General features: G+C 39.7%; 1 protein-coding gene across 3 annotated transcripts in view; it reads right to left on the bottom strand.

The window, feature by feature from the left end:
• The window catches only part of LOC126475037 (acetylcholinesterase-like), a 136,494-nt gene that overhangs the window by 84,563 nt on the left and 25,263 nt on the right, over nt 1-26,668 (bottom strand). For all 3 annotated transcript variants that reach the window (XR_007586645.1, XM_050102583.1, XM_050102582.1), the window contains exon 2: nt 10,328-10,435. Coding sequence is in view for 2 of the 3 variants with exons in the window: in XM_050102583.1 (XP_049958540.1) it covers nt 10,328-10,384 (57 nt within the window). In the remaining variant the exon portion in view is untranslated. The remainder of the gene's footprint in view (nt 1-10,327; nt 10,436-26,668) is intronic.

Raw genomic sequence — 26,668 nt, 5'->3', positions numbered from 1 at the left:
ACTGGAGTCGCAGTCGGGAGGACGACGGTTCAATCCCGCGTCCGGCCATCCTGGTTTAGGTTTTCCGTGATTTCCCTAAATCACTCCAGGAAAATGCCGGGATGGTTCCTTTCAAAGGGCACGGCCGACTTCCTTCCCCGTCCTTCCCTAATCCGATGAGACCGATGACCTCGCTGTTTGGTCTCCTTCCCCAAAACAACCAACCAACCACTCTTTAGCGTTTATCCTCTCTTTTCTACTGAGTTTCAGTTTTTCGGAAGAGCCTCGCTGAATTCCCACTTCAGATTCCCACTCTAGACCCCGGTGACTTTCCAACTCATAATGTGCTCGTACCCTACAGCAACAGCCACAGTTGTCTGAATTACAATACAGATTATACGCTTAAAAATAGAATTAAATCACTCAACACACTTTACACAACACGAATTTTCGTTGAAACTTCCTGGAAATTAAATCTGTGTGCCTGGCCGTGACTCTAACTGGGGATCTTTGTATTTCGCGGGCAAGTTCTCTACCGACTGAGATACTCAAGTACGCACTTTTTCGTAATCCATATAAACTGTTTTAACACCACTGTGACGATTTTACCGTTTGTGAAAATACCCAGCATTATGAATATTTCCCAGATATTACTGTCAACAAAGTTTCGAGTAATAAAACAAATTTTTAGTTTCCTTTCTATGTGAAATATCTGTAACATTTAGAACAAATTGCTTTATAAAAGCAATCCTCATCTTGTCCATAAACAGGCGACTTGCCACACGTCACCTACGGCCCCCCCACCCCACATACCCTTTGACTAGCCACAAAGGAGCACTCCTCTCTGGATTCAGGACCACCCAGTACTGGAGCAAATGAATCAAATTCTCTGTCAGGGTTCGACTACTCCTCATCAAGCCCTGGAATGAATAGTATCGTCCCCATTATCCTTACCACCCTTCTACAGTTGTATTCCCCCACCCACTTAAGCTACACAATATCCTCATCCACCTGTACTCTAACCCTGCACCCAACCCCTTGCTCCATGTCTTGTATCCCTACAGTAGACCTAGATGCGAGACTTGTTCTATACATTCTACCAATACCACATACTCCAATCCTATCACAGGCATCTTCTAACTCATCAGATTCAGGGCCACCTGTGAAAGCAGCAGTGTGAGCATCAATCTCAGCTGCCACCATTGATATGCATTCTATGTGTGCATAGCTACTGACAAGCTGCCTGCCTTCATGACTGGTCGAACTTTCGCCAGTACTACACATACTTTCTATCCCACCTACACACCCACTCAGTACTTTCCCCTCTCCACTTCAGCCCCCTAATCGTTCCTGCACCCTCACCACAGCCACTGCACTTAGCAGACCTATCCTGTCCTCAACACCTCCACATTCCGTCAGGCAGCACTAGCACAGTCCCCAGTCCTATTCTGCTGTCCCTCCCCCTCCCCATCCCTCACTTCCTCCTTAATACCAAAGCCCCAACACAGCCACATTACTGTTCATGAGATATGCAGCAGCAGTTGTGTATCAGTCCCTGGATACAGTGGCCATGTGTGTGTCAGTTGTGCTTGCGTCAATGTGTAAATGTGTGTTGTTTCCTATTCTGAAAGATGGAATTTCTCCAAAAGCTTAAATATTCAACATCTTTCTTCACTGTCCCTATCTGCGACTCAACACACCCTACATGTGGCAGGTAGCAATCTGTAATTAGTGTTGTTATTCCATCACGGACCTTACATCGTTTGAAATGCATTACTTAGTTCACTTTGCGAACTGTCAGTCGCTTACAATGAAGTAGTGGATAAGATAATGTATTACATTGGCGAAAGCTGTGAAGACGAGGAGGTTTAACAATGCACTCGACGATAGGCTTGGCTCCATAGCTGATGGTGTCTCCCACCGACAGGGACCACTTGCATAGTGAAAAGGGAACTACCAAGAGGTGGGTAGTGACTGGACAGGAGTAATTGTTATGCTGAAATCTGCTTAAAGTGAGTATAAAGTGATTTGATAACCTACCAGTATGTGTTGTTCAGATAGTACGTGATATACTCTTGAGCTGCGAATGGACTGAGAATAGGAGGAGCTAGCCTGGTTGATCCAAGTCTGAAAGGCTGTATAATACTGGGGTAAAGTTGGTCCTGAATAAGATTTATGGAGAATTTTCGTCCCATACGGTGCGTGGGGCGAAAGATGCCTCCAATTTCTCTTTTATGAAATGAGTGGTACATGTATGTTGTCTTGTAATTCTGTGATACCATTCGTCAGCCGATAAGATGATTTCTGAAAACAAAACTTGATCACCATTCATTTTTCTGTTCTTATTCATATCAAAATAAAGTGACCCTATGTCGCTGTTTGAGACACTAAACGTTCTTCTTGAATATTTGGATATGCATCCATTATTTACATTACCCATTTCCCAAAGTTGTCAAAACGTTTTGTGATTTTGTAAATAATAAATGGATTTTTTGAAAGGCTGCGACTGTGAAAGCAATGGGTTTGTTTATAAATAACTTTTCTGCTACCAATCACAATTTTCTTTTATTCGTATTTCACAGGACAAGTGTCGGGAAACAGTTCCCGTTTTCAAGTGTGTTTTCTCTTAGCCTGATTGGTATCTGTCAAATAAATTGTTTGTTGTTAATTAATTCGTAACCTGCTGGTAGACTACATAGTCTAAGACTTAGCACATGGGTAGAAGATAAAAATGGTGTGTCAGAGGGCAGCGCGCTGTGGCGGGGACTTCCTGTGGTAGTGGTTTGACAGATGTCTCTTTCCAAGCAACAGGGAAACCAGTTGTCAAGGACTGATTGAAAATAAATGTTGTATGGGCAATAATGGGTCACTACGAATCTCTGTCATTAGGACCGAGACATAACGGGTCCAGCAAATGCTGGCGTGACACGCCTGACAGCTTTTTTTTAACATAATTGCCATTAATGTGACTTCTCGATCGAGGCAGTTATGTAAACTACCATATTTACTTAGCATTTATATAGAACAAGCAGTTTGTACTATCAACGTCTGGTTTATATCAATTGTGAGTTAATGTAGCGTTTCTCGCAGACTGACTAACTCTGTTGCCTTTGTAGTAGTAAGCAACATGATATTCAGGTGTGGGACGTCGTTTCTATGCGTGATGTACGGCGTCTCTGAGTTTCCTGAGTTGCTTTACCTCAACCGTTTTCACATGTGCTGGTTTTCCTCTTACTTTTCCGGTCTTCCGGGAACAGTAATTGTACCTTAATATAGTGGAATGCATATGTTGCTCAGAAAATCAGAAGGTTTCTCTTTCATGTTCCTTAACGTAAGGCACGTTATCTACCAATCTGTCACTTGTATCTTTGTTGAAGTTTAAGATACAATGGTGCACTTAACGTCTGTGTAAATAGTCCGTTGTGGTTTTCTTTTTTGGACACTCTAGCGACCACAACACGAAATTTATTTTACAGCCACACATAACAGCTGCGGATATTACTCTGAGGATTTCATTGCAAATGTATGAATGAGGCTGTGACAGTTTACTGTATAATGGGTAGGTTAAGCTGAAGTGGCGTTAGATTTGAAGAAGAAAGTGACCTGGTGTATATGAGCATACAGCCAACTTGTTTCTCTTCATTAGAGTTGGATGTACATAGCGTGATAATACGCCAGAGCTTGTTTACCCCCTCTCATATCTTTCATCTGCCCTGTTCTAGAAGACATAGATGAATGCGTTTACTCTGTTGTGGATCGCTTCTGTCTCTGACAGAAATTTTATATGCGTGTTTACATCTTGAAACATATGGTGGAACTCGTCGCGATGACAGGCCAGACACTGGACATTTTATGTAAATTGAAGGGGAGGAGGTGGTTGGGGGAGGGTAGACGGATGAAGGGAAAAGGCAGAAATTCATTATGTCAGCTGCATCGGAACTTTACGCGGAGTAAGTGTGACAAGTGAAACTGTGCGCTACACCGGGATTCGAACCTGGGGTCTCTTGTTTACTAGGCAATTGCGTTAACCAGTGAGCCACCTGGACACAGTGTCTATTGCTATTACGCAGACTACTTCGGTATTGTCCTCGGCTGACCCACATTCCCACCTCGCACCACCTATCCACAGTGCCCATCTATGTCCACCTTGCTCGCTACTTTGAAATTCCTGCAGGATGTCGAATGTGATTGTAGATTCGTACTTACGGTGTCAGAATCATAGCTGATCAAGGCGAATCAGGTATATAAATACATTTTGTCTGTTGTTTCAGACATGTCGGAGTCAAAGTATGAAGTATGTGCAGAAGGCGTATGGAAACTGGGAGAAAGTAGGAAAAATAGTTCTGTGATCGAGGCCAGCTGGGTTATACAGCTGTCACACGAATAGAAGAGGTAGTGGGAAGTCAAATTTACTGAGTAGACCAGAAACAATTCTCACACAACAGTAGCAAATGCAAGATAAAAAATGACAGTGTATGATTTAATGTCATTAGCTCTAATGATGAGTAACACCAATTATTTGGTAACAATGCGCTAAATAAAACATGGTAAAGTTAAGTCAGTACAGGGGAAAAGACACATAAAAAAGAAATAGTAATAAAGTAAAGTAGTTCAATAACAAATGGGTAAATCACATTTATGTTGTACGGAAACAGTATCATACAAACATATAAATAACCGCTGCGTGAAAAGACGTGTTTTCAGGTTCTATTTGTTAGGTTTTCAGTTCATTTGCTACGAAAATTGTATTTTTTAGCAGCTTTCTTACCCGTTACGGGTACACAAGTTGTCTAATTCACATCTGGAGACTCCCAGCTATTGGCAGAGCTAACTCAAAAAGTTTCTTCTCCTCTCTTAACGTCATTCCATATATGATACAAATTTCACTATTATAGTTCTAGGTTTCGTAGAGCACGGCCTCGTTTACACCACTTTTTGACTTTCATCGTCATTTTCTGTCACTGCACCCCTAGCTTCTTTCGGGCAAGATTTATCACCGTACTTTCGAAATTCTCCTTGCCGTGCTCTGGAATTCCGAAAAGTGTAAGATATCTGATAGTGATCTAGATCGTCAGATTTGTCTGTTAAGTTGCGTTTGAACAATCGTGCCATATCCACAGGTCCCTTCAATCATTTGATCAGGGCACACACATGGATCACATACACCTACAGTGTCTTCGGTACTTTTTTCGCAACACTGTTGCAGTGACAGCATCAGCAACAGTCTGAACCATTGACCTGAAGCACGTTTTGTTCCTGTTTCGCTGCACTCACATAGACCTTGACGAATTCAGCACTTACCACAATGCCCAGTTGTGTGTCCACAGCATTCTCTGTGGGCTCGCCTCCTCTGCTCTCACTGGCCTGGCCATTGTTGAATACTGCTCTTTGGTTTTCCATTTTAGATGCAGTTACATCTTAAATATCATTAAACAGAATGGTAATGGGGCATTAGATCAAGGATCTCGAAAATATTTAGCAGTGTTGCTATTTAATAACAGCTCCAAATTTCTAGTAAATCTGCGAAACAAAGAAACATGCGTTACTCACTAGCAGACAAACATGCTTTTGTCTTCTCTACATAGTTTGATTCCAAAACTCTTTCAAACTTTCTTATTTCAATAATGAGTCTCTTATATCTTCTTCTTCAGTCATAACTGAAAACAAAATCTCCTACCACATAGTCGTATTTAGGACATTCATTCCACCTGCCAGGTCTATCATCTCCGTTTAACTCTGAAATTTCTGTTGATGCCCTTTCTTTGTTTGTTAAGGGACAATTACACAATTAAAATTTAAATGAATGGAAAATTATTCTCTTATGTGAATTTGATCCCAAAGTACATTGGTTTCATTACATAAGTATAATTTATTATAAATAATTTATTTTACAGTTGTGTTAACTGGAACAGTAATTAGATTAATAGTAACGCTAAGAGTAGTCTACCTAAAATTTCGTGGAACATTCAAATTGTTCTTAGGAGGTTCAGACACTGAGAATAAAGTTTTATGTCTTCAGTATAAAATTTTTCTTTCTTACTTGTATAAATTATGTTTAATTATTTAAATTCATCAAGTTTGTTTCATTACATAAAGTTAATGCAATAGGAAAGTTATTAAACAGATGATATGGTAGTGATTTTCCTATCAGAAGCAGGCTTTGATACACTCCTGTTTCGTTTAACAGTTCATTGTTTACATTCATTTATCTCTTTACAATGTACATGACGTATTATGTTTACTAACATCCTTAAATGCAGTTCACCAATATTTTTTCAGTAACAGTTGTTATCACTTTAGGCCGTTTTGATGAATGGGCACTGTGTAAATAATAATCCAGGCAGTAGTATTGTAAATATTCCTTAGACTTATTATTTTGATGTTGCATCACTCTTAGCTTCTAATGCTGCAACTGTTTAGGAATATAACATATCTGGGGGTTCTGTTTGATCAAAATTTGTGTTCATATAAAAAATTGTTCGATTTCTACATATAGAGTGTGACATACATAAATTTCCAGTTCTCTTTCTCATTTTATGTAAACATCTACTACAACATCAACGTAATCTGACTATTCATGTCTTTAGTTCCATTTTCATCCATGATTTTCATTGTGAGCGTTGCTTCAATAGGATAAACCACAAAATAAAATAGCTCTAGTTATGGTATTGTAATAAAATTAATCTTGTAACTGGTAGGAATGTTCATATAGTTCTGATCAATATCCCTGAAGTATATTTAGAAAAGGGTGTCTAATATGTAACTGGGGTATTACCTACAAGCACTGTAACTAAAAGTACTACAACTGTTTTGAAAACGAAGAATAATATCTCTGTTAATGGTGAATCACTATCTTCTAATGGTTCTGGGGTTTATAACATCACTTGCGACACATGTGTCATTTATTATATAGGACAAACTGGAAGATCATTCAGTCTCATTTATTATATTGGACAAACTGGAAGATCTTTCAGGATCAGATACAAGGAACATTTATTGGGAAAAAGAGGCGCTAATGTATAGAATTCCTATTTTGCTGATCATCTGTTAATTTTCGGCCACAAATCGAAAAGCGTAGAAGAAATTTGCGTTTGACGTAGGGAAGAAATGGATCATAGGCTCGACAGATTCGAAGAGTAGGAGGTTATCTATCATATTACTAAGAACGATGGTCTCATCCTCAATGAACTGTTAGAATTACGTAAATTTTTTTCTTAATAACTTTAATGCACTACTCGCGGAATTTCGATTCTTTCATTTTTTACTTTGTTTTCATGCCTCTAGTTCCGAAGCATGTTAGTCTTCGAATCTCATAGATGAGTACTACTAAAGCTGCCTTCATCCACATATTTTTCGGATTGTGCAGCTATTTGTATGAATATTCTGTAATATCCTGTGCTTTACGTATCGATAATTCCTGTGTAGCCTCATAGATGGCTGTGTTGTACTTTATTTGCCCTACTTCTTTTGTAACTTCAAAAGCATATTAAGCTCTTTTCCTTTGCACTTGGTTTTTCTGTCAATTGTTGCTTAGTTCAATTATATCTGTTATAATGTCTCAGGTGCGCATATTCCACAGTCAGCGCCCAATAGGGGGCGCAGCTTGTATTGTTTTCGTAACAGCAATGTAAGCCACTAGACCGATCAGTCTGATGTTGTTCCCAGCCAGGGATACATGCCAAAGGCTTCAAAGTGTTTTATTTTAATTTTTGACTTGAGCATATCTGCTCGAAAGTTGGACCACTGCTTTCTCGCAGTGTAACTTCACATAAGTAACCTTTGTATTGCATGACAATTGTCATTTGGTTAATAATTTTGTCAAAAGTATTTTTCTGTGTATTATTTTGTAGGGTCTCTTAAAAATTCATTCTGAAGAAGACATCCTTAGAGGAGTGGAAACATAGGTCAGTGTACCAAACAGCTATTTGCAACCAGTTAGCTGTGTAGTATCAAATACTTTAAATATAAATCTGTTAGTGTATGAAGAACTACAAGAATTGTCGAGATAAAACTGCATCACTTAAATTTCGTGCATGGGATGCCAACAAGACTTAAATCTGATTAGCCATATACAGACGTCGATCTTTTAAATTATGTGAAGAAACACTGCAGTTAAATAAAATTGTTCTTATCTCAAGAAAATGCACCATTCTGCAGTATTTTAATGTAGGTAACAGCAACAATTATCTGAGTCATGGAAGTGCATTTACTTGAGAACAAGTACAACCAAGCCATATGGAATAAGAAGAAGAAATTTCTCCAGAGACTCTAAGCAAGCAACAGATGCCACTATTCTCAAAAGTGGAATATGAGTTGCTTGACCCATTCGATGGTAACTATGAAAACCAGTATCTTGAGCCATTACATGCTGCTAAAGGGGGTATTCGGTATTGCTGCTTTACTATTTGCGCGATCTGAATAGAGTATAGAAGATAAATTAGTGGTAGTACTAATGAACAATAACGTTTAGTAAAGACGAGGAAAACAGTATCTCTTTCAAACATAAATTGAATGATATGAGAGACACAATCCAGTGACAATAGTTTCAAATCCACTTGCCTGTAAATGTTGTGCTGGGAGGATACTTTCAGCTGAACGTCACTTATTAATACTTCAAAGAAAAGTAAAAAGACTGTAGGTAACGATCTGTGGCTGACATTTTTGCGCTTCTGACAAAGTTGTAATACTAAACGTGAAGGTGCGTTATGTGCGGCTTGCCTCAGACGGAAGATGCTCTTACCAAATGAGTAATCCGAACATTTTCTAATGCCATACTTGAACTTGTTGGTTCTCAGAATAAATCTTTCATTCGACACCGGAGCGTATGCTATATTAAAGCACACTGATTGTTCTATACTATTTTTGAATTGTTCAGTATATGAGAGAGATTACCGCAGACGTACCTAGATATTTGCTCGAAGTAATTGTTCATCATTTATGTATTCATATAGTAGTTCTGTCTTTGTATTTGCAACTAATCCTCAACATATACACATGTAAAGCAATGCGAACACATGGACAGAAGGACCCTTTATTGTATGACTACAAGATAGATACAATCACAGGAAGCTGTTCCTTCCATAAAATGTCTGTGAATTTGCGTACTGAGAGATCTGAAGGGCAATGACCATATAAAATTAATCGGGGTTAAGGCAGATGCTGGAGATTCATTGGGAAAGTTCTCAGAAAGTGTACCCCATCAGCCGGCCGAAGTGGCCGTGCGGTTACAGGCGCTGCAGTCTGGAACCGCAAGACCGCTACGGTCGCAGGTTCGAATCCTGCCTCGGGCATGGATGTTTGTGATGTCCTTAGGTTAGTTAGGTTTAACTAGTTCTAAGTTCTAGGGGACTAATGACCTCAGCAGTTGAGTCCCATAGTGCTCAGAGCCATTTTTTTTGTACCCCATCAACAAAGGAAGTACCTAACATGACATTCATTCGATCAGTCAGTTTGGGATCCGTACTAGACCTGGAAATGGAAATGAGCGTTTGGCGTCATTGGCCGGGAGGCCCCTTACGGGGCAGGTCTCGCCGCCTTGGTGCAGGTCTTATTACATTCGACACCACATTGGACGACCTGCGCGCAGGATGGGGATGAAATGATGATGAAGACGACACAACATCCAGTCCCTCAGCACAGAAAATCCCCTACCCAGCCGGGAATTGAACCTGGGCCCCCTAGGACGGCAGTCCTTACGACGGCAGTCCGTCATGCTGACCATTCAGCAGTCGGGGCGGACCGTACTAGACATGATTAATAGAGTAAATAGAGAAGACGACAGATGAATAGCACGTTTTGTTTCAGGTTGATTTAATAAGAGCGCAAAACGTCACGGTGATGGCCAATCAGCTGCAGTGGCAGACGGTGCAACACAGGCATTCTGCATCACAGTATAATCTACTGTAAAATTTCTGAAAGAGTACGTTTGTAGAAGAGCCAACCAATATGCTGCGTGCTCCTGTGCATATCTTGCGAAAAGAACGTGAAGATAAAATTAGAGGGATTGGGGCCCTCACAGAACCATCACTGGAACAAGATAATGGGGAAATGACGTTTGTACACAAAGTACCCTCCACCATAAACCGTAGGGTTGCTTGCGGAGGATAGATGTAGATGTAGATTTGTCCATTTCCGCGACGTAGTTTTAATACGTGAGGAATTCTCTATACACCCTGCAGAATCAAGGAATTTCTTAAGAGGCTCTTACGGATGATGTGTGAACTGCAGTGAAAGAAAAGCTACAATACTGTGTAAGGTCACTGTTACAAAACCCTTGGATAAACACTATTGGAAAGGAACAGCAACAGGTCTGAGAGTCTGCGCTGAATATACTGTCAGAAATAATTACCTTGCAGAGCGTTACGGACCCGACGATTGCTAGCGTAGCGGCGATTGGGAAATGCATAGCTGGTGCGTTGTTATCCTGTTTCACTGCTGCGGAAAGTTCCCCAGCGTCCTGAAAATCACAAGGGTTCCACTGAGATAAGTTTTGCGATATTCCGACACTTTATATACAGCAGCGACTTTTTCGAACACTGTACTAGGCGTTATCTGATGAAGCTGCTGTTATCACCATTACCGGCGGAAGTTATGAAATGTTTCGTAATTACAACGCTACTTCGCTGAGAATGCCTTCTCCTGTAGGATTAGAGTGAAATGTACGTTTCTGATTTCTCACATGTGAAATTTCTAGTAATGGCCATGCTCCATGTTTTACGATGTAATAAAACTTTTCTGAATTTTATGTTGATAACGAATGGCTCCACAAGGTGGCAGCACATACGGCATCTTTGTTGTGGCGTCGGTCGGATGACCAGGTTTCGAGGAGTCGGGTATTTAGTTGAAGCGACGATTAGGGAAATTTATATTTGAAAGCAGATTTTTACAGAAAATATAATGGAGGTTTAGACGAACGAAACTAATAGCAATAAACTACAAATTCGACTGAAGAAAAATACAGAGACAAGCCAGGGGCCGTCGAAAACGATAACAGCTGACACCCGAATGCTCTGTGACACAGCAAATGTTCGGCGCCCACAACGTGTATCGGTAGGGAGTGCGGACCACAATCAATGACAGAAGTGTCGCCTCTCAAATATCTGAAACAGTCGGAGCAAAACCTTTCTTAAATTCACTGAATCGTTGTCAGTTAAAGGGCTGTAATTCTTGCAAATGTGTGCAACGAAGTTTTGTAAACGGGTGGGAAGGAAGGTTGAGGGGGGAGGGTGACAGTAAACAGCACAGAAGAATCAGCAAATTGCAAGTTGGTGATATACGCGCTGTCGTAGTGTGGCAAACGATGCCAGTGGCTCTCCTAACAGAAAACGATCGCGAGGGATATCTACGATAGCTTCCAATGATACCGTGGCCTTGATAGGTGTCCAGTCACTACACAAATGCGTAAGTCGAAAGCGACGTGTTGTTTTATTTCCGTATTAATGTGTTAGAGAATTCCCAATCGTTTTAAGTCCCAAAAAAGCTCGAAGTATCTTTATAGAACACAACTCGTGTAGAAATCTAAAGATAAGGAATTCGAGCGACGCCGCGTGAGTCATCTGTCGACATTAATAAGACGTCACCTGCAATATCTTCGAGAATTGAGTAACCGTCTAGTGCCCAGTGAGAAATACGTATTGCACAAGATCATTAAGAATAGACAAACTTAAATCGACTTTCGAGACAGTAACTCTTTTACCTTTTGCTTAAACCAAGTACTTTAACAGAGTTGATCAGCAACAGCACTTTAACGTTTCCTTTCAAGAGCTACCCTCCTCCATCAGCTCTCTTTTCGAAAGTATTGACCACTGGGGAACTTTGTAGCTTACTGTAGAAACTGTAGTAGTACTAAGGATGCACACCCATGTGTCGAAACTCTTCCAGTTTCGAATCGATCTTCCAGCATTGTTACGTCTTAGATGAATGAAATAAAGTAGGATAGCATGCTGACAGGGCCATCCTATCAAGGCACGGAAGACTGTTAATGATCGGCGGGGCAGAGGATCGGTGACAACTTGAGGGCGTTGAAGCAAGAACGGGTCATAGAACAGCCAGGTGGCTCACATATCTACTACAGGCGTCAGGCCCTGCTTGTATAAACCACACTTGTGGGCCGTAAAGGGCTTATGCTCCTGCAAAATGAAATTAACCCAAGATCGCTATATCGGTCACTTGATCAATAAAGTTTATAACAACAGCCACTGAAATAATTTCCATTTATTGTTCAATCTCAGTAGCACATTTCAAATTTTATGACACTGTAGACCATCTTCATATCTAAGTAGTAACATCGTCAGCCCCAGTTGTATATTGAGACTGCTCTGGAATAATGTGTAAGTAGGCTGTTTATGTTTTCTCTACGTAAGTAGGCTGTTTATGTTTTCTCTATGTAAGTAGGCTGTTTATGTTTTCTCTATGTAAGTAGGCTGTTTAGGTCTTTTTATTGGTAACACCACCTCTGTATAAAAATCACTGGCTGTGCTGTGTGCAGTCTGTGGCTGCTTTGCATTGTTGTAATACTCGCCATTGTAGTGTTAGGCAGCTGGCTGTGAACAGCGCGTAGCGTTGCGCAGTTGGAGGTGAGCCGCCAGCAGTGGTGGATGTGGGGAGAGAGATGGCGGAGTTTTGTAATTTGTCATGAACTGCTATATTTATATATGATGATATCAAGGTAAATACATTGTTTGTTCTCTATTAATATCTTTCATTTGCTAACTATCCCTATCAGTAGTTAGTGCCTTCAGTAGTTTGAATCTTTTATTTAGCTGGCAGTAGTGGCGCTCGCTGTATTGCAGTAGCTTGAGCAGCGAAGATTTTTGTGAGGTAAGTGATTTGTGAAAGGTATAGTTTAATGTTAGTCAGGGCCATTCTTTTGTAGGGAATTTTGAAAGTCAGATTGCGTTGCGCTAACAAAATATTGTGTGTCAGGTTAAGCACAGTCTTATGTAGAATTGTTCTAAGGGGAAGTTTCATATGTCGACCCTTAGCCGAGGATACCTCACTGGAATCTTCTGATTTTTTTCTTGTAGTTTGTGTAATTAGTGTAGATTTTGTTTATTGCTAGCGCGTAATTATAGAGAGAATTTCCTTTCTAGTTGCAGTCTTTCATTGTTGTACAGTAAAACAGTTGTGGCATGCATGTAGATTTGCACCAAGCATTTCGCAGCTGCAATTAACTAGATATTATTTTCAGTGCTATTTTAATGTGTTCTCAAGCATTTCGCAGCTGCAATTAACTAGATATTATTTTCAGTGCTATTTTAATGTGTTCTCTTATTTTTGATCTTCAAATTGTGTTTTTCTGTGTTGTCGTGTGAAATACTGTGACAATAATGGCGTGTGAAAAACGTAATACTAGGCTCCAAAGTAAACTGAGAAATGACAGTGAAAATGAAAGCAGTATGTTAGCGCCACCGCGTCATGAATTAACTGATGTTCAAAGTAGTAATTTGGTAATTGTGCATAGGGAAATGGAGCGGGCTGCAAACAATGGTGTACACAGTGAAACAGGTAGTGAACAGGGAAGCATTATCGATCGATCGGTCGGCAACAGATCGCCTCAGGAATCAGAAATAACAGGACACAATTTCGCAAATACTGTAGATTCAGGTTTTGGGTCATCACCGTTTTCTCAAATAAGTCAAGACACATTTTCTGCTTGTCAAAATGTGAATGTTGCCGGTGCAAATTCACTGCCGAAAAGCACTGAGGAACATATTTCAGACACCAATGCATTGTTATTACAATTAATACAACAAATGGGACAAACACAGCAAAAGCTTCAAAAGTTAGACACACTGGAACAAAATCAGAGACAAACACAGCAACAGCTTCAAAAGTTAGACTCATTGGAACAAACTCTTGAACAAACGCGTGAAGATTTAACTACTGAGTTACATCACATTGAATCGAAATGTCAAAAAGTCTGTAATGACGTAAAAACTCAAATTTGTGAGCATTTTCAACCTATTTTTTCGCGGCATTAAAAATGCATTACAGAATCACGAAGCAGCCATAAAAGAACTGCAAATTATTGTTCATGAAAATCATGAGACCTTGCAAGCTAAATTTGACTCAGTTGCATCTACCGATTCGGTTACGCAACTTGCAAAAACTCAGGAAAACTTTAAGGACACAGTAGATACTCTGAAACTTGGTTCAGAAAAACACACTGAGGAAATAAGTACACTATCGGAGAAAGTAGCCGAACTTTTGGATCAGTTCACTAATTTATCTACGAAGGTAGATGATAATCTGATTGACACAAGACCGGTAGTCTTTAATGACACAGAAGAGAGCGAACAAATTAGGAAACTGAAACAAAATCTGAATCAAATTGATACGCAACATCAAAGAGAAATCCGGGAAGTACAAGATCAGCTGACACAGGTAATACAAGAATTACGTATTTCAGAGGACACTCGCGTTCCAATACGGGAAGAGGGACATAGAAATACGGAACAACCACAAAATAATAACACAGGGCATTTCGGTAATTATGAAAGGAATTGGCACGGTGGACCGAATTTTGAGATGGAACGGCCGACACGACCTAACAATGACCGATATGCGACTCGCCGACATGATGATTTTGACTATAAGCTGTTCATTACTACGCGTAAATTCAAAACATTTAAGAATTCTGGCAACGACATTCATCCACAAGCATGGCTCCATCAATTCTCTCATTGTTTTCCTCCCAACTGGTCGTTAGAACACAGATTAGAATTTATGTGTGGCTACTTGGAGAATGAACCAGCTGTAAGAATGCGATCGGTAATTCACGATTGTCACAGTGAAGGAGATTTTTATCATGCCTTCCTCTCAGCATATTGGCCTCAAGCTACACAAGACCGGGTAAAATATAGCATCATAATGATGAAACATTTCGAACAATCTGAATTTTCCAGTCTTGTGAAATATTTTGAAGACATGTTGCACAAGAATCAGTACCTGTCAAACCCATACAGCCCCTCAGAACTCATCCGCATTTGCTTAATCAAATTACCTGAACATTTACGACACATTATTTTGGCAGGGCGTTGCAAAGACGACATTGAAGCATTTCAGGGACTGTTACAAGAATTAGAAATTGACACTGAGAATCGCGGAACGCGAAACCAGGAACACAACAATTACAGGTCACATCCGTCGCAATTCCGCGATGAAAGAAGTAATAACTTGACACGACAAGGCTATTCTCACAACACAAATCGTGACCAAAACAGACACCACCCGTATGACAACCGTTGGCAGAGTAGTAATAACTACAGGGAAAGATCACCTCTCCGTGGTAATGACTATCACAGAGACAATAAGAGAAACAGACAATATGGGAACCAAAATAAATACTATCAAGGGAGACAGAATAACTTTAGACGCAACGGACCAGCGCGCAGTTACGATTCAGGGAGAAATTCTCCACCACATGACCGACAAGGAAGAAACTACGGATTCTACCGAAATGACGACAGACGATATGATCATAACGACAGACGTCAATTGCATCAGAACTGGCGGGATTCAAACAGAGCAGGGCCCTCTCGGCAAGGCGAATTTGTAGAAGTTAGGTCTCCTAATCCCAATAACGACGCGCGCCAACAAAGAGACAGACAATGACTCGCACAGCAGGCAGCCGCGTGCGCCAGGTGGCTCAGAGAAAAATAACATAAGACGCTAGCCTTGAGAAAAATTTTAGCATTCTTTACCGATGTATACAACATGATAATTGCTTTGAAGTTGAAACTCTGTGCACTAGGAAGAGTAAAGGTTTGCACCACGTTTCACATGTAAAACCATTTATTGAAAGATAATCTGCTTTTTAACTTAGTCTTTGTCATAAAATTTTTCGCTTCACATTACTAATATGCTTTGTCAGACTTAGAAACTGTTACCATGCAACAATGTTTGAAGTTAAATATCCAGCCAAGAACCAAGAGAAATTATTTAAACAGAAATTACGAATGCATTGTTATTGCGAACAGACGACACAGTGTAATTGTGTGTGTACATTCTTGCTTGTTAGTTGCACGATTAGAACATTTACCTGTACTGCTAATGAGATTTTAATGCAACATTTTGGTTTACTTGAAAATACATTCCGGATTTAAAGTACTTTCTGTGAGATACCAGATGAGACAATAGTTAGTTTATGTGACAGCTACACGATTTTATCACGACGCTACTAATGAGTGACAATTTACAATGTTGATTTTGCGGTGTTTCTGTTTTATATCTGCACAGTTTTTCTGTATTATTCTGGAAAGTAAAACATGTTTTAATAGTAACTTTTATGGTATAGCTACAAGGAGACAGCCTTTTCTGTAGCATAACAATACGTTACAGCACAGTACTTTCTTCATCACGGCAATAAGCGTAATAAGTATGATATCTATACGCAAAGCATTTCACTTTTGTTTATCATGAGGTAAGTACATTGGCTTCTGCAGAACTTAGCTTTCGGAGGACGATAACTACAACACTTCCACACAGATTATGTTGCAACAAGACGCACATTTAGCGCTACAGTACACGTATTTGAGTGATTAATTTTGTACTTAAAACATTTATTTTTAAAGATTTTTGAATTACAAAGAAAGTTTTCCGTGATATATTTCATTCCATTGGTGTAATCTGTAACACCTGAGGGTATAATTACATTAATCCTCAGGGGGGTACACGCTTACTTTGTGTACCATGTGTGTGGCAACCACAAGGAACCCTACCTAATATGGTATTTTGCTTATACAACTTTACACATCGGTACCATATTTCTCTAAAACACAGAATTACACAGCTATCTGATTATTTAACTGAGAGAGACAAACATTTATTTTACTACATCAGTGACACATGTTTACGCAATTACACAGTTGGATAACTTCACACTTATGAAACTGTATTTTGTCTGTACTTTATAAACTGTTCATATTTTTCGGAACCATTGTGATACTATGAGAGCTTTGAATGATGTATTTGGTATGAGATCATGATTTTTAAAGTACGTTTGAGGCAGATGACACTTTTGACATGAGCAGAGAATTTTTTTAGGTTTTGAAATTATTGCAGAAAGCTACGACGTTTTTGAGATTTGACCAAAGTGTTATGATGTTATTATTACGACGACGATGTGTACTATGATGTTGAGGTATGTTTATGATAAATAAGCTGATGCTATATGAGGAATCTGATTATGCTATGTAGTTATTATGATGAAATATTGAAGACGTGTTGATGAATATGAATATGTATATGTGTAATAAGGTAAGGAATAAGGAGTAGGGGTAGGGACTCTTGGCTTGTGAAACAGGATGTTGGAAACCAAGAATCGTACTTTAAGAGTTATGACATGTGTGAATCATGTGTGAATGTATCACATTGCCACTGAACATTTTTTGGACACTGTTATATTCATAGGATTTTGTTTCTACAGATTTGCAACGCTAATTCTTGACCTGTGAAATATTTTTATGTGAGACTGTCACTGTAGCAGTAAATATTTCCGTAAGAAAGTTAAGTGACCACCTGCACGTAATGCGTCGCGGGCACCCAGCTGTGTCAGACGCCTGGAGAAAAAGCCATTATTGCGAGCCCTTTTCAGCGGCACAGGTAGAACAAGAAAAAAGGGGAGGCCATTATCCTTGGAAATATTTTTACATCTGCACACCTGATTACGACAAGCATCTTTCTACGAGAGTTGAGAGAATTTCTACTGACTTACAAAATGCCACATAGCTATTGAATGATGTTTTTATGCTTTGGTTTGCGTAATTGCTTATTTCATTTGATATCTGGTTTCCAGCTGTGTTGCAGCATTGGTTTCATAAAATAAAATTAAATGCATTTGCTAATGTGAACACTTTCTGTCTACAGATCGAGTATATAATAATTTTTTTTCAAAAAATGAGGGAGCACAAAGCGACATTTACCTTCACAGGAACTGCATTCATAATTTTCTTTTCAAGTACTTGGTAATTTCTTTTGTAGAATAAATTGTGATGCATCACTCTAGTGTTAAGATGTGACATAGGTATTAGACATGGCCATTTTAGTGTAATATTTTTTCTGCTTGCGTTATGTTTAGTTATAAGTTGCTGCTGTTTGCCAGGCATAGTGTTATTGAATTTGACTTTTGCTCATTTATGCTGCTAGCTTTGCCAATTTGCATTTTTTGCATTGCTGTTTGTGTTGATTTGTTATGTGATGCTGCATTGCCTCGTCCCTTAGTTTAGCATCTGAGCTCAGTAGATTTAAGTTAGCTTAAGAGGGGGTAGCCTCTAAGAGAATGAGTTGCGATGAAGTGGAAGAAATGCATTGAGAAAACAGGTTTAGGTAGGATTTTCTTGGAAATAAATGTTGAGGTAAGAAATGTGTGAACATATAAATACAGAAAGCATGCTTAGATAGAATTTTTTTTTGGTGGAAACAAAGGATGAAATAAGAGGAAAGATATATGAAGTTTTGGGTTGGACTGCAGTACCAAATGTTACACTAAAAACGAACCCTGTCCTTTCCTATTGGTGTTATCCCACTATGTGTTTGTGTACCCTTGTGTATTTGTTTTCTTCCTGTCTCTGTGTAGTTTCATAGAATTTTTTCTTCTTTTAATATTAAGCTACATTCACTATGATGAGGAATACTGTTATCCTCGAATATAATTGGCATTAATAATATGTTATTTAGTTTGTAAAGATGTTAGACATTGTTAATTCCGTTCTGTTTAATGCTCATGGGTGAAGTTGATGTTTCGCAAGTTATTCTGATCTTTTATGTATGTACTCATGTCATAATTCCTGGAACACTGACGTATATGTTATTTCGATTCTTTTGTAAAGCCTGTACTACAAATGTTATCTGTATTATTATGTTCTTTAATGATGTATTTTGTACCTTTGTTATTGTATTTTTATGTTACCAAATTGTAAATGTTACCAGTTCTTCAAATTAAGTTACATTTCACTGCACACGTTTCTGTTGGTCATAGTATATAGACAATATGTGAGAAGTAGGGACTGATAGTGTTTGCACATGTGTTAATGATTCAGCAAGGGACTGGATAACAGCATTGCTGGTTCTAAGGACAATTTCAAAAACTTTGTGAGTGCACAAGTGGTGGTTTATGGACTTGCTATATTCTCCGCAAGAATCTTCGATGGTGATTGTGCACCTGCACAGTCGCAACGGATGGCTGCTGGCCGTCTCTACAAGGACTACAGTGAGTCTACACCTTTGATGACTCACCAATACCATTATTTCTACCAGGACTACAGTGGGTCTGCACCTCTGGTGGCCCACCAATACCGTAATCTCTACCAGGACTACAGTGGGTCTGTTCTGTGATGACCTACCTACCAATATTCATCAAAACGTCCACTGACTCTGCAGTGGGTTTGCTTCGTTGTGGCCCATTACCTGTCAGCATGTCAAGAGTCAGCACTGTCTTTCCGTTGGAAGGACAACACTACTTCTTCAAGACTGCATGGAAATCCACTACTTCCGTGTGCATTTTCTTTTACTGCTCAGACTTTGAGAAAAACACTGCTATTCTACTGTTATGTACGATTAGGACTGTCTTTATGGACTGTGAGAAAATTTTAGCTTTTGACCAACATTGTATCAATAAGTGTGTGCATTTGATTTCTTTGTTATTGTAATTATGAAAAATTTTATCAAATCATTATTGGCCACTGCCCAAAAAAAAATTTGTAAAATTTTTTGTGGGGAGCATGGGGGCTATGTAAGTAGGCTGTTTATGTTTTCTCTATGTAAGTAGGCTGTTTATGTTTTCTCTATGTAAGTAGGCTCTATGTAAGTAGGCTGTTTATGTTTTCTCTATGTAAGTAGGCTGTTTATGTTTTCTCTATGTAAGTAGGCTGTTTATGTTTTCTCTATGTAAGTAGGCTGTTTAGGTCTTTTTATTGGTAACACCACCTCTGTATAAAAATCACTGGCTGTGCTGTGTGCAGTCTGTGGCTGCTTTGCATTGTTGTAATACTCGCCATTGTAGTGTTAGGCAGCTGGCTGTGAACAGCACGTAGCGTTGCGCAGTTGGAGGTGAGCCGCCAGCAGTGGTGGATGTGGGGAGAGAGATGGCGGAGTTTTGTAATTTGTCATGAACTGCTATATTTATATATGATGATATCAAGGTAAATACATTGTTTGTTCTCTATTAATATCTTTCATTTGCTAACTATCCCTATCAGTAGTTAGTGCCTTCAGTAGTTTGAATCTTTTATTTAGCTGGCAGTAGTGGCGCTCGCTGTATTGCAGTAGCTTGAGCAGCGAAGATTTTTGTGAGGTAAGTGATTTGTGAAAGGTATAGTTTAATGTTAGTCAGGGCCATTCTTTTGTAGGGAATTTAGAAAGTCAGATTGCGTTGCGCTAACAAAATATTGTGTGTCAGGTTAAGCACAGTCTTATGTAGAATTGTTCAAAGGGGACGTTTCAAATGTTCTGGAAAGACAAGACGACCTGCTGGGGCAACTATTGATCTGAAGATGATCCAGAGTAATTGAAACATGTCATCAAACGATAAATGTGCAACTGAGACTGAAAAACAATTGAGAATTATTTTCAGTATGAGTATGGTTGCCGTTTGTTCCGAGACGAACATGTCGGTAACAGTGAAAAATGGCTGCTTATTTCTTAACACGGTTCATGGAAGTTTACCCGATGTATGTAGGAAGAGTGTCGTATTCTTGGATGATGATGATTGCTGTAAAATTACTTGTCGAGGGAACGTTGCAACCCGTTAGTACCCCATGAGCTGACCAGGGTAAACAAGGTCACGTTTTAGAATCGATGTTGGCAGTGAGTGTGCTTTGTTTCGAAATTTTGTGGAAAATTAATACCGACAGGACTCGAAGTCGGCACGATACTTTTCTTCGTGACTGCTCTTGCCAACTAAGTTATTATGACTCCAGAGTTTCCTTCAGTGCTTTAATTTTCGTAAAACTTTCCTTTCCCTTTCGAACGTTCACAGATACGCTCTGGCGTTCCTTGCTGTACTAACACTTCAGAAGGACATCCATCGCGGAGAATTTACTTGGTACAGCCTAGGGCTTGTTTTCAAAACTAATATCTCGGCCTGTAGCGGTGTATTCGCTGTTTTGAGTGTACGTGGCAGATTCGTTGTAGAAATAAGATCTAGGCCGTCGGAAAGTCATTTCTTCTCTCTCTTGTTTCTTCCAAACGTACTACAAAGAATGAACAATGGAGTAAATTTCCAGAGAGAGCGCCATTCAGAAGTCTCTTCTAGCAACTAAGAAATTCCAATATTCAATATATATCCTTCGTGATTTATTTTCTGATCTACGGTCACCGAATTCATCCCACACAGAACTGCTAATCTGTGGCCACAATACTGGGGTCCATTTTTTTGTGAAAAATGTTGAGTCAATTGCATTCTTTAGAATATGTCATTCAAATTACTTTCATCGGAGTAAGCACCTTGAGATTTTGTAATCAAATCACATTCTCTAAAAAGCTACATTCTCAAAAGAAATTAACATAATTCTTGCATATATCATGGTAGTTTACATTCAGTATATTTTTGGTACGTACACGTCTTTATTAAAAACATGTAGGGTGACCCATCTAACTTACGCTTTTTATATCTTCAGAGAAGAGTCAGGAGTAAAACCTACACATGTCTCTTGTTGCCATGTTGAAATTTGCTTCTTTTGCCAAATCTCAGCGGACTTTACACAGTTTCACCTCACTAACGTGCTGTGCAGACGCAGTTGAGAGATAAATCTGAAACTGTGGTTTATTAAGTTTATGAATGAAAAGTAAGGTCAGAATTTTATGGAAAATTACACCCTCGGTACGAAATAAAAGTGTAATGACTTTACTTATGTTATTCCCAAAGCCATAGCATTTCTCGTTTCACCAGCTGTCGATGACCTTTAAAACTTACATTCTTTCATGGGAAAAGTCTCTAGTTTGTGGAGTAACACAGTACCTAATGAAGTTTTGCGTGATAACCGTATAGCAAAATACTCTCCTCTTCATGTGCTGCCATTTGCCAAGATCTCATATCGATATCTCTACGTTTATGAAACATGAGGAATGTTGTGCGTGTTTCACCTTGGCTTTGTCGCTGGCGCGGTGCGATCGCAAATGAGTGGGCTACGTCAGATCAATTTCCTCGACATCGGTGACAGAGACCTTCAACCAAGTCTAAATAAAATTCAATATCTTAGCTAAATTTCGTACGCAGCAACATATTATGTAATATTCACCAGACACAAAATCATAGCGACCCCTGTTTCGCATTGCAAACATTTTCGAATTTTGCGAAATGTCTTACTGACATGTAAATATCCCAGTAACTACGTGCATAAACGAAATGATGGGCACATCATAAAGAACCTGACATAAAGCTACAATTCAAGAAAAAAGAAAATTTTTTACCAAATATTTTCTGTGAAATCGTTTGAGAAAGATTTCAGGGCTTACGCGTCGGTTTCGTCATCGCCGACCATCCGAAAGGAGGCAAACTCTTGTCGGCTTCGCCTTCTTAACAAACGAATGAACTCTCCCACCTTTTTGGACGATAACCGTTCACTGCGCATCGTCCACCGTATCCTGCGCCAGCTATACACTGAAGTCAACGCGATTCATGAGGGTTCCCTCCTCATTACAAATGGTGGGACATGGATGTCTGATCACCACTGACGGCAGTGCTCGCTCTGAAACGTGCTGCCGTGCTGGTCACAGGTTTGTAAGGAGTTCTTGTCACAGGGCGCTCCATTCCTCCACCAGCACGGTTGACAGCCGCTGGATGGTCTTTTCTGAATGTGCTGCATTATGAGATCGCATTCGTGCTTAATACGTTTTTAAGCAGATCAGACCATTCACCGAATGTTCTAAAGCTTCAAGACTTTCTCCACTTGCACAGTTGGAAGCTGTCGCACATTGTGATGCACTAAGATCATGTCAGGGCCCAATGCACTCCTGAAAAGATAAGAAAAGGGAGAGTTACAGTGTCACAATTACATCGACCATCGTATGGTGAGATGTGGGAACACTTACACCCAGAAACGTTGTCGATAATGATCGTTTTGGGGATACAAGTGTTATGGTGTGGTGAGACATAATGTTGCAAGGGCGTACTGACCTACAAGTTTTTAAACATGGTACGTTCACTGGTCAATGTTATTGCAACACTGTATTAATTCCCTTCGTAAGTCGTTTCAGGTAACATCTGGCTCCGACTACATAACTACGGATGCAGTGCGCTACCTCATCGAGCTGCGCGTCTTGAAAGGGTCTTAGAATGACAGGATATATGGTGCGAATGGACTGACCTTCCTGTTCCTGAGACTAAAATCCCATTGAGCAGTGTGGGATGCATTGGGAACATGTACAGTATTACAGCACGTGCAGATGCACCAACCACCACCCAGAATTTGTCAAAAGTGCTAGTGCAGGGATGAAACGCCCTACTACAAGAACTCCATATTAAACTTGTGGCCACTATGGGAGAACATTACAGAGCATAGTTTCTCGTCCATAGTGATCACACACCACGTTAAGAACCACGTCCCGTCTCTTGCATTGCCAAAAGGCCTTTATATCTTTCTTTTAGTTTAATTTTGTTGAGTTCTGGGATTCATTCTTTAATAACTACTGCTAGTGGCTCAGTTTATTTAATTTAATTTCTGTCTTTGAATAGAAATGTCCCTACTGTCTTTCTTATTACATATTTCTTTTAGTTACCTTCTATACCACACTGCTGCAGCTCTTTGTATGTATGGTACACGTTCCATTGGCCTATGATACTTCTTTAATTTTTCTTTAATTTTTGCACATCAGTGTATTGTCGGAGTCAAGGTAGATACGAAGCCACTCACCAACCAGGTGGGCAGAATTTAAGAGAAAATATAAAGTTCCGCAATCCGCCACTAGACAGGTCCTTCGGGGCCGATCATCCAACATGTGATCCTCTGCCGGTGATGTCACCCTCTGTCAATGACATCATGCTCTGCCCAAGACTTCATTGGATGTGGCATGGAGCACACCGCTATCCCTGCCATTGTTGGGCTAAAGAATGTATATTGAGATGAAATTACTCACATTGTTGAACAAGACGTAAACGCACTTGTAACGGTGGCTTGGAATTCGATATTAGGAGAAAGGAGAGATGGAAGAAGTATAGGAGAACGTGGACTGGGGAAGAGGAATAGACGGTTAAACAGCCTGTTAGAATCTTGCTCGGAGCATAGTTCAATCCTTGGCTTAAGGATTATGAAAGAAGACGGTGAATGTGGAAGAGATGCGGAGCTGAAGGCTTCAAATAAAATACATGATGATAAGACATAGATTTCGAAAACAGATTTTAAACTTCAAATCATATCGAAAAGCATTTGCCTATTCTCACTATAATTTACTTATTATCACTAGCAAATTAAAACTGAAGAAACTGCAGAAAAATAGGAGCATATTTCAATCCTTGGCTTCAGGATTATAAAACAACGCGGAAGTGTACGTGGAAGAGACGTGGAGGTGAAGGCTTCAAGTAAGATACATGATGATAAGACATAGATTTTGAAAACCTATTTTAAACTTCGAATCATATCGAAAAGCATTTGCCTGTTTACACTATAATTTACTTATAATTGTTAGCAAATTAAAACTGAAGAAATTGCAGAAAAATAAGTGAGGTTAATAAATTGAAAAAAAAGATTGACTCTGGAGATTTTCAAACGAAGCTTTAAGCAAGTGTTGACTAATACAATGGAAAGGAATACAGGACAAGGCGGGCGGGTAGAGTAGAGAGATGAAATAGTGAAGGCGAATGAAGATCAAATAGACAAACGGACGAAATGAAATAGAAATCACTGGACAAGAGAAAACATATTAATTTTTGTAGACGAAATAGAATAATACGAAAGTATAAAATAACAGGAACTGAAGAAGACGGAAAGGAATACAGACGTCTGAAAAATGAAATTGACAGGAAGTGAAAAATGCCAAAGCAGGAGTGACCATGTGAGACATACAATGCAGTAAATGCAATCATTACTAGAAGAGAGATAGACGTCACCTATGAGAAAGGTAAAGGAAACTTGGGACAAAATAAAACATACCTCTATGAAATGAAGAGCTCTAATGAGTAGGCTGTACAGCGCAAGGAAAAGGAAAAGTGAACTGTGAAGAGAATGTACATGATGACTCCAAGAAGATGTTAAATACTTTCAGAGATGGTGGAGAACTGTAATTGTATCAGTTGGATGTAATGGCCACTTGTCCAGAAACGATCGAGTTCGAAGTTATCAGCGAAAATCGTTTTGATACCTCTTACAGAGCACCGGTATTTTTGTTTCTAAGATTGTAGGGTAGGCAACATTGATAGTTGGTAATATGAACCAAAACAAGGAAAAACGTCGAGTGAACATAGGTTCTAAAACTCATACCTTAATAGCTAAGAGCACATGTTCAACTTCGACTGAAACACATCTCTTCTACTGTACAAGTGCTCGTAGCTCTTAAGGTACGCATTTTAGAGACGACTTTTACTCGCTATGTTGGACCATACTACAACCTCTGAAAGTTACCTTAGCAACAATAGTACCGGTACATCCATTCCACTGACAGAGATATGAAGAAGATGTTCAGTCAGGCGTTTCCTGACCAGGGTCCTTACCTGAAATTGATACGTATTCCTTCTCCATCATCCCTGGGAGTTTGTAACATCATCATTGAATCAACCTGTATAGTACACTAACGGTCAAAAGTTCTCGATCGCCCTAGATGAAAATTACATACACCTTATTTCAATGTACAAACACACCGAACAAACTAACTAGAGTAACAAAATACATGTTAACTTTCTCTGTCACTAAGAACAGAACAATATGGTTTAGATTTTAGCGTCTTCCAAGTATCCACTCTTTGACCTCACTACAGCTGCACAAACTCTTGGCAACCTAGAGATACGTTTGTGTAGCGATTTTTCAGATGTTGCAGTCTGAAACTATTACGTTGATATTCAACATTAGCTGACATAGTTCTGTGACCTCCCTGTCAATTTCAGTTGAAGGGACCCAATGTTAAGGTTGGTTAAGCTCCAGAATCGTAAAATAACGAAACGCTAGAAACAGGAGTCGATTTAGATGAGATAGGAGATCCAGTATTAGAATCAGAATTTAATAGAGCTTTGGAGGACTTAAGATCAAGTAATGCAGAAGGGATAGATAACATTTCATCAGAGTTTCTAAAATCATTGGGGGACGTGGCAAGAAAACCACTATTCAAATTCGTGTTGTGAGGTAACGGGCGATATATGGCGCCCTGAAAATATTCTAAGTTCAGAGCTGGCTGCCACCACTCGGGTCGTTCGCCTAGCGGGGGCACGGCAGGCCGGCCGCGTGGTGCCGGACATGGGCCGTTGCAGGAGGGGCAGCCCCAGCACAAGGTCCATCGGCCGCGTGGCTGGGAATTCAGCTGTGACGAGGATGGTGCTATGAGTCGATGAAGGAGATGTCTACATGGAGAGTACGGAACGCACGATCGCGAGAGAGACTTGGAATGTGGAGCTGTTCGCGCGTGGTCGCGAGAGATAGAAATACACTCCTGGAAACTGAAAAAAGAACACCGTGAATTCATTGTCCCAGGAAGGGGAAACTTTATTGACACATTCCTGGGGTCAGATACATCACATGATCACACTGACAGAACCACAGGCACA

Source organism: Schistocerca serialis, chromosome 4, assembly GCF_023864345.2.
Source record: "Schistocerca serialis cubense isolate TAMUIC-IGC-003099 chromosome 4, iqSchSeri2.2, whole genome shotgun sequence".
NCBI lineage: Eukaryota > Metazoa > Arthropoda > Insecta > Orthoptera > Acrididae > Schistocerca > Schistocerca serialis.
The sequence above is the reverse complement of the archived record's forward strand: the minus strand, read 5'-3'. Positions and strand labels throughout refer to the sequence as shown.